Source organism: Trachurus trachurus (assembly GCF_905171665.1).
Source record: "Trachurus trachurus genome assembly, chromosome: 15".
NCBI lineage: Eukaryota > Metazoa > Chordata > Actinopteri > Carangiformes > Carangidae > Trachurus > Trachurus trachurus.
Window position 1 is genome coordinate 988,941 of NC_139906.1, and position 9,804 is coordinate 998,744.

Here is a 9,804-nt window from a genome sequence, read left to right on the forward strand (position 1 = left end):
GTTTGGTTTTTCATTTTTCAGTTTAAGGCTCAGATCAAAAATACCAAATGGAGAAACGGACCACAGGACTGAAGTCTGATTTTAAAAGTCTTGTCGTGTCGTTAAAGGGACAACGAGGAGTTTCTCCGTCGGCAGAACGAAAAATTCTGTGACAATAAAAAAGTCTGATATTAATGTGGATGAATCTCCGTTACCACTTGTTAATGGTCCATTTTAGATAAATCTATGGTTTTGTCTCTATGGTTATTTTGTTATTATTAGTGGTGGTGGAAATGCTGGGCGAGCCGACCAGCGTTTCTTTACTTTCGGTTTCGTGGCGAGTCATGAGAATAACGCCGCCGAATCTCCGTTTATGGTGGGAACTACGACGGTATGTGATCGTCTTCCAACCTCTGACTTTAATTCTTGATGAATGAAAACATGAGTCTGTCTTGCGCCGGTCAAAGAATTTCACGGTGCGGAGGCTCATAAATGTAGTGAGAAAACACTTCGCTTTTCCAAAACTCCTCGTTGTCCCTTTAACAGATGTTTTTCCCTCCAGCTGTGCCGGTCACGTAACTGAAAACTATGAGCGATCTCTCTGACGGCTTCTCTCTGATATCTACCAACTGTTTTTCCAGAAATGAATGTCCTGATGTTTCCTTTGAAACCGACGGCAAAACGCTGAAAACTCAATACTTCTTATAGGAGCCTGGCTGGGAGCGAAGGCCTGACAGACATAGCAACAGTAACCAGGTCACGTAAACCCGACCAATTAAATATTAAAATGAAATTCAGTAGATTAAAAAACAAAAAACAAAATAATCTGTCACTTTTTCCTTTTTTTTAATATGTGATTAATTGAAAATAGAAAGAACGAATGATAGACGGATTCTGAAGGTTCTGCTCTATGCAGACGACTCTCGGCTGTCAGTCACTCAGTCTGCGTTCTGATTGGCCGCCTGCAGCTGGCACTCACCTGTCTGCAGGAGGTGGTTTGATTGGTCAGTGGGCGGAGCCAACACAGGAAGTTCATCATGAATCTAATTAACGTCATATCTAAATTCATCGTTTCTTTATCTTAACGATTCGTTCAATAATTTCAGACACGAGTCGTTTCCTTCATAATTGAGTCAGTTGATGACATCACATTATCTAACGCTGTGATGTCATCAGTGTTTTTTTCCTGTAATGTGAAAATTTATTTAAATCAGATAAACAGCTTTAGAAGTAGAAGTGACTGTTTTTTACTGGTTCTACTACTTTGCTCTTGAACTCACCACTGCAGGTTTTTCACAATAAAAGCTCGTCACGTTGATGATCAGTATTTCCAAGTTAAAAGTTTTAAAAGTCTGAACGACGAAGGTTTTGTTAAAGTTGAAACTTGTTTGTCTCCACTGTTGAAGCCAAGGGTCCCACACACACAGACACACACACACACACACACACACACACACACACACACACACACACACACACACACACACACACACACACACACACACACACACACACAGACACACACACATACACACACACACACACAGACACACACACATACACACACACACACACACACACACACGAACAGACACACACTCTGACGTGCTGTGTTGTGTGTTTCAGACTCTCTACAGCTCCATCAAGAACGAGAAGCTGCAGTGGACGATGTGAGTTCATCTCTGCTGCTGCATGTTTCTGTGTGTGTGTGTGTCTGTCTGTGTGCGTGTTTCTGTGTGTGTGTGTCTGTGTGTGTGTGTTTCTGTGTGTGTCTGTCTGTCAGTGTGTGTGTGTGTGTGTTTCTGTGTGTGTGTGTGTCTGTCTGTCTGTGTGTGTGTTTTTCCCCGCTGCCCTGACTCCCATATTTAAGCCTCTGTTGCCATGGCAACCGTTCCCTGCTTCTTTCCTCTTTGTAATTACAGGTCAGCATCCCAACGCCCATACACACACACAGACACACACACACACACAGACACACACACACACACACACACACACACACACACACACACAGAAACACACACGCACGTCGTTAGCATCTGTCCTCCCTCATGTTCAGCCTCATCACTTTAACCCTTTAGTTGATTGTTCTGTTGGTGGAGGATGATGATAATGATGATGATGAAGAAGGCAAGGCAATTTTATTTGTATAGCCCGTTTTTACTAACAGTTTGTCTCAAAGGGCTTTACATCCCATCATAACAACATCCTCTGTCCTTAGACCCTCACATTGACTGAGGAAAAACTCCATGGAAAACCCTTTTAACAGGGAAAACCAGGAGAAAGCTCAGGGTGAGCAACAGAGGAGGGATCCCTCACCCAGGACGGACAGACGGGACAGAGATGTTGTTACAGACAAGAAAACAGTTTATAGTTTATGACACAGAATGTGGGAAACATGTAAATGTTAACAAGAGTTGAAGAAGGAAGTTTCTGGTAGGCAAGGGAGGCAGGGAGAGCTGACCAGTTTAATGGGAGGACTGGATGGCAGACTGGTTCATGGGAAGAGAGGACAGACCAGCTTAATGGGAGGACTGGATGGCAGACTGGTTCATGGGAAGAGAGGACAGACCAGCTTAATGGGAGGACTGGATGGCAGACTGGTTCATGGGAAGGGAGGGCAGACCAGCTTAATGGGAGGACTTGGTGGCAGACTGGTTCATAGGAAGGGAGGGCAGACCAGCTTAATGGGAGGACTGGATGGCAGACTGGTCCATGGGAAGGGAGGGCAGACCAGCTTAATGGGAGGACTGGATGGCAGACTGGTTCATAGGAAGAGAGGACATACCAGCTTAATGGGAGGACTTGGTGGCAGACTGGTTCATAGGAAGAGAGGGCAGACCAGCTTAATGGGAGGACTTGGTGGCAGACTGGTTCATAGGAAGAGAGGACATACCAGCTTAATGGGAGGACTTGGTGGCAGACTGGTTCATAGGAAGGGAGGGCAGACCAGCTTAATGGGAGGACTGGATGACAGACTGGTTCATAGGAAGAGAGGGCAGACCAGCTTAATGGGAGGACTGGGTGGCAGACTGGTTCATAGGAAGAGAGGACAGACCAGCTTAATGGGAGGACTGGATGGCAGACTGGTTCATAGGAAGAGAGGGCAGACCAGCTTAATGGGAGGACTGGATGGCAGACTGGTCCATGGGAAGAGAGGGCAGACCAGCTTAATGGGAGGACTGGATGGCAGACTGGTTCATAGGAAGAGAGGGCAGACCAGATTAATGGGAGGACTGGATGGCAGACTGGTTCATGGGAAGGGAGGGCAGACCAGCTTAATGGGAGGACTGGATGGCAGACTGGTTCATGGGAAGAGAGGGCAGACCAGATTAATGGGAGGACTGGATGGCAGACTGGTTCATGGGAAGGGAGGGCAGACCAGCTTAATGGGAGGACTGGATGGCAGACTGGTTCATGGGAAGAGAGGGCAGACCAGCTTAATGGGAGGACTGGGTGGCAGACTGGTTCATAGGAAGAGAGGACAGACCAGCTTAATGGGAGGACTGGATGGCAGACTGGTTCATGGGAAGAGAGGGCAGACCAGCTTAATGGGAGGACTGGATGGCAGACTGGTTCATGGGAAGAGAGGGCAGACCAGCTTAATGGGAGGACTGGGTGGCAGACTGGTTCATAGGAAGAGAGGACAGACCAGCTTAATGGGAGGACTGGATGGCAGACTAAAGAAGATAAAGAGGATGATGATGATGATGATGATGCAGATCTTCATCGTGTCTCTGTCTCTCTGTGTTGAAGTGATGAAGAGGAGTTGAGGAAGTCGATGTCGGAGCTGGCCGACGTGCGGACAGACTCCGCCTCCCACACCATGAAGCGCCTGGGCAGCGGCGGGAACCCTCTGGTGGGCGTGGCCCAGCAGGCCGACGGCGAGCTCTACAAGAACGGCTTCCTGGTCCGCAAAGTCCACGCCGACCCCGACGGCAAGAGAAGTAGGTAGTAGGTAGTATGCAGTATGCAAACAAAAGCTAAATCTGCAGTATGCGAAAAATTCCCGGATGTCGTATTGATTTGGAAAATATCTCCAGTATCTGACCAGTCTACATTGCGTACTGTATCCCACAATGCAATGCACCCCTGACGTCTAACCGTAACCAAAGACGGTTTAGAGTAGTGAAGTATCTTTACCGCGGACCGTAACTATGTTATATAGTTTAATAAGATAAAACTTAATACAGACTGATGTGTTCATTGTAAAACATGTATTTCTTGATGTAAATGTGGTGGTTTGTGTCCGTAGGCTCCAGAGCCCCGAGGCAGCGCTGCTCTTCTGTCCAATACACACAGGAAGCTTCACTTTACATTCACACAAACTAATGCTACTGATACAGGTGTTAGATTTCATCACTGAGACCAACATTCATCTCCTAGAAATAGTTTAACCAGCCGGTGGTAAACCTCTAAAAACCTGCGGGTAAGTTAATTAGCGATGGTTTTCTCCCCCCGGGATGACGACGGAGGTTGGCCGGCCGAGCAGCTCTGCAGACCGGCTGCTGTCTCAAACTACTAAACAGTCGTCATTTGGATAAACTGGCCGTATATTTGGGATCTAAACAGTTACTTTCTCGCTTGAAAAAATATTAAAACTTAATAAAGTTACATAATAACAGCGCTAGAGTGGGAAATAAAACAGCTTTTAGCCTGTTTTACAGCTACTGCTACTGGTTGCTGTGAAATGCATTCTGGGAAACTTGTATACTGTATATTGCGGTGTGAACGGTGTCGGTCTGCTGAAGTAGCAGCAGTATACAGTACATACTAACGCAGTATGTAGTAGGCAGTACGGTAGTATGCGGTGTCTTTATTGCTGTATCATGTCTGATTTCCCATGATGCCTTGCTCCTCAGCGCCGCGGGGGAAGCGCGGCTGGAAGTCGTTCTACGCCATGCTGAAGGGGCTGGTGCTCTACCTGCAGAAGGTAAACCTCACTCACTAACAGCAGGTCAGTTTGATGGTGAGGGTCAGCCTGATTGGACGCTGACGACTCTCTCTGCTCTGTGATTGGCCGACAGGACGAGTACCGTGCGGAGCGCGAGCTGACGGAGGAGGACGTGAAGAACGCCGTCTCCATCCACCACTCGCTCGCCATGAGAGCAGCCGACTACAGCAAGAGACCCAACGTCTTCTACCTGAGGACGGCCGACTGGAGAGTCTTCCTGTTCCAAGCCCCGTAAGACAGCAAGACACCTGTCTGTCTGTCTGCCTGTCAATTCAATTCAATTCAATTCAAACAGCTTTATTGGCATGAACAGGAATTTGTTGTTGCCAAAGCATTGTACAAACCATTCACAAAGACATTTCAATACAACAAATATATATACAGTATTACATATTTCAATATTCAATAACAAATAAACAATATTCCATATAAACTACATTACAATAGAATTTAGTACAATCAGGTATAAATAATGGTAAAGTTAAGATGTTAAAGAGTCCCTCAGGTTGTGGCAAGCAGACACATACCTGGCTGCCAGAGATGCTGCTGTCCCTTCTCCTAGCAGGACGGACATCTTCTCCTCTGGTGTTAGCAGGTGGAATCTTTTGATTTTCTTAGTTATTTCTTTAAAGTGAGCGTCTCTTATTAAAGAGTATTTCTCACAGTGGAGCAGGAAGTGCATCTCTGTCTCTGTCTCTCCTGTGGAGCAGTGAGCACATATCCGCTGCTCTCTGGGCAGCCATGTCTGTCCCTGTCGTCCTTTCTCTACAGCGAGCTGGTCACTCAGTCTTTGTTTTATGTCTCTAACAGAGTGGACGTATTCGGCCAATTTATTATTGTCTGTCTCTCACCTGTCTGTCTCTACCTGTCTGTCTCCGTAGTAACGCTGAACAGATGCAGTCCTGGATCACGCGCATCAACGTGGTGGCGGCCATGTTCTCCGCTCCTCCGTTTCCGGCGGCGATCGGTTCTCAGAAACGTTTCAGTCGTCCTCTGTTGCCGGGCTCCAACACCAAACTGACCCAGGTACAGGCCCCGCCCCCTTTTACCACAGGCCCCGCCCCTTTTACCACAGACTCTGCCCCCCTTACCACAGGCCCTGCCCCCTTTCACCACAGACCCCGCCCCCTTTTACCACAGGCTCTGCCCCCTTTCACCACAGACCCCGCCCCCTTTTACCACAGGTCCCGCCTCCTTTGACCACAGGCCCTGCCCCCTTTTACCACAGGCTCTGCCCCCTTTTACCACAGGCTCTGCCCCCTTTTACTACACTCTGCCCCCTTTCACCATATGCCCCGCCCCCTTTTACCACAGGTCCCGCCCCTTTTACCACAGACCGCGCCCCCTTTTACCACAGACTCTGCCCCCCTTTTATCACAGGCCCCGCCCCCTTTTACCACACTCTGCCCCCTTTTACCATAGGCTCCGCCCCCTTTTCCCCACCTGAGCCACCAGGTCGACTCCTCCCTCTACCCTTTACCCACAATTTTTGCTCTGTCGTCCGTCGTCTCCACAGGAGGAGCAGGTCAAGTCCCACGAGAACCGTTTCCGGGCGGTTTCCTCGGAGCTCGCCGACCTCCTGGCCGCCACCCCCGACAGGAAGGTCAAAGGTCGAGAGCTGGAGGAGCACAAGCTCCGACAGGAATACCTGGAGTTCGAGGTGAGAAACACACACACACACACACACACACACACAGTTGTTGTAGTGGTGTCCGAATGTTTAGTGATTATTAATGTTCACTATATAGTGACTGAATCTATCCCACAATTCACCGCCAAATGTAGTGAACATCCCATGGTTACTAACCGGAGCAAGATATCCCATCATGCATTGCGGTCACGGATCGACGCCGTTAACACACTGGCCCAGAGCAACCGGTGTAGCTACCAAATAAATGCAAGTAGTGACCGGTGTAGCTACCAAATAAATGAAGTAGCGACCGGTGTAGTTACCAAATAAATGAAGTAGCGACCGGTGTAGTTACCAAATAAATGCAGTAGTGACCGGTGTAGCTACCAAATAAATGAAGTAGTGACCGGTGTAGCTACCAAATAAATGCAGTAGTGACCGGTGTAGCTACCAAATAAATGCAGTAGCGACCGGTGTAGCTACCAAATAAATGAAGTAGTGACCGGTGTAGCTACCAAATAAATGCAGTAGTGACCGGTGTAGCTACCAAATAAATGCAGTAGCGACCGGTGTAGCTACCAAATAAATGCAAGTAGCGACCGGTGTAGCTACCAAATAAATGAAGTAGCGACCGGTGTAGCTACCAAATAAATGCAAGTAGTGACCGGTGTAGCTACCAAATAAATGCAGTAGTGCAGCAGCCTCAATAAATGTGTCCAGCTGCCAGAGTTGCCCGGTTGCAGCTTCCACAGACTCCCACAACAAACGTCGGAGCAAATTTCCTAACAAGCGTTATAAACTGACCACAGACTCTGGATAGCGATGCTAATTTCTGTTAGCCTGTCTATGAGCTTTTACATTATACGTTAGCATTAAGCTAGCAGACTTTATGCATAGTTGTGAGTGGCTGTGTTTGTTTTGAACGTTGTTTCAAACTATGTGGGTTTGATTTAACATCTTTGATGCTTAAATATATATTGCCGCTTAATATATTGCTTTACCTACACCGGCCGTTACGATCGCGGTCGGAACGTTTTAATTACGCAACGTAATACGTCATTAACTGTGCGGCGGAGTAGTGTGCGAAAGTGTTTTTAATTTGACCATTGAGTCACTATATAGTCACTATATTGAATTCACTATATTGAATTCACTATATAGTGAGGAGGGAGGAGGGAATGAGGGAGTGGTTTCGGACACAACCAAAGACGATGGTGATGGTGAAGAAGACGACGATGATGATGATGATGGTGATGAAGCTCAGAGCTCAGTCTTTGTGGTTGCCGTGGTGATGGAGGCGACAGGCTGCAGCTCCGTCTCTCTCAGGCTCAGTTGTCCCGTTTCCAACTCTCTGCTGACACTCGAACGCATCGTGACAGGAACTCGTCCAACGTGTTGAGTCACGTGACCTCAGCTTCCTGTCAGACTGATGACATCACAGCAGCGTCAGGTTGATTGTGTCGTAGCCCCGCCCCCCGTCACCAGTGGTGGACAGTAAATTTACTTTAGTACTGTACTTAAGTACATATCCAGAGGATTTGTACTTTACTTGAGTATTAGATTTCTTTGGTACTTATTACTCTTACTTGAATACATTTTACTGGAGTTAATTAGTAGGAAGGCTTTCTACCATCTTAGGAACATATCTAAAGTTAGACCCATTTTATCCTTATCTGATTCTGAAAAGTTGGTTCATGCTTTTATTTCAAGTAGGTTAGAGTACTGCAACGCACTTTTACCTGGACTAACAAAACAAGCACTTTATAAACTGCAGCTTATCCAGAACTGAAGCTGCAGCCAGAGTTTTAACAAGAACCAAAAGATGTGAACACATCACTCCGATTTTAGCATCTCTCCACTGGCTTCCAGTGAAGCAGAGAATTGATTTTAAAATTTTACTTATTGTTTTTAAAGCTCTGAATGGTGCAGCTCCTCTCTACAACAGTATCTTCTTTTAAAAGCAGACTAAAAACATTTCTTTTTTCACAAGCTTTTAGTTTTTAATTGTTGTTTTTAATCTGCAACACTTTCTTCTTATTGTTTTCTTATTGTGTTTTTTCTATACGTATTTTACGAGCTGTAATGTTGTTTTATTTTTGTGACAGCACATTGAGTTTGCGCTTGTCGCATGAAATGTGCTATATAAATAAAATTGTTGTTGTTGTACGTAGAGTTTCTGTGATGTCACAGGTTAAAGGCCACACCTCTGCTGTGACATCACATCCTGTTACACCTGCATCACTAACCGTCTCTCCCCTCTGCCCCCCCCCCCCCCCCCCCACACAGAAAACGCGCTACGGTACGTACGCCATGCTGCTCCGAGCCAAGATGGCGAGCGGCGACGAGGACCTGACGGCCTTCGAGTCTCGTCTGTTTGACGACGGCGGCCTGCAGCGGGCGCACTCCAGCCCCACGCTGCCGCTGGACGCCGGCGCCGCCAAGGAGAAGACCCGCGGCACCAAGACGTCCAAGAGCCTAAAGGTCACGTCCACGTCCACGTCCTCGTCCTCGTCCACCTCGAAGGCCGGCGGCGTTGGCGTTGGCGGGCGGGAGGGAAACAGGAAGAAGAACGGCAGCAGCCAGGGGGCGGAGCTTCAGAGCCAAGGCAGCAAACAGGAAGAGGAGCCGTAGCCGTAGCAACGCGGCTGCAGACGGACGGACATGAGGCATCATGGGTAACGGGCCGAACATCTAATCCTCCTTCACACCTTTTCTGTTGCAGCTCAGTCAGTCGGGCTCGGCTCAGCTCGGCTCTGATTGGCTGAGGGAGGAGTCAGGCTCGGCTCTGATTGGCTGAGGAGCTGAGACGTTCAAGGTCGACGGGAGAGAAGAAGAAGAGACGCTCGTCGCACACACACGGTTCAGAAACACTAACGCTAACGGTTACAGAGTGATGACGTCACTCTCAGCTGTCAGTCAGCTGCTGTCGACCAATCAGCTGTCGACCAATCAGCTGTCAACCAATCAGCTGTCTCTTAGCTCCGCCTCCAAACATCAACATTCAGACCAGCTGGAGACTTTCACAATAAAAGCTTTAGGCGACTTCCTGGTCCAGCTTCATTTCAGGGACGTTCTGTTAAATATCACAAACTGATCTAATGGTCCTGGATCAGATTATATTGTAGGTACTTTTTTCTTTTCTCTCTCTGTGTCTCGGAGCAACGAACACTGACTGACCTCCTCCTGCTTCGCCATCGCTCTTCACTCTGCTTCTCCTAGCAACCAACGGGGCAGCAGCAGC

The 9,804-nt window shown here is 47.8% G+C and overlaps 1 protein-coding gene across 1 annotated transcript in view; it reads left to right on the forward strand.

The window, feature by feature from the left end:
* Positions 1 to 9,804, forward strand: part of LOC310997910 (PH and SEC7 domain-containing protein 1-like) — a 49,587-nt gene extending 39,783 nt beyond the window's left edge. Inside the window, exons 12-18 of the mRNA XM_083987750.1 lie at positions 1,606 to 1,649; positions 3,736 to 3,926; positions 4,842 to 4,912; positions 5,007 to 5,164; positions 5,815 to 5,959; positions 6,450 to 6,593; positions 8,850 to 9,804. Coding sequence (XP_083843876.1) covers positions 1,606 to 1,649; positions 3,736 to 3,926; positions 4,842 to 4,912; positions 5,007 to 5,164; positions 5,815 to 5,959; positions 6,450 to 6,593; positions 8,850 to 9,194 — 1,098 coding nt within the window. The 3' untranslated portion in view covers positions 9,195 to 9,804. The remainder of the gene's footprint in view (positions 1 to 1,605; positions 1,650 to 3,735; positions 3,927 to 4,841; positions 4,913 to 5,006; positions 5,165 to 5,814; positions 5,960 to 6,449; positions 6,594 to 8,849) is intronic.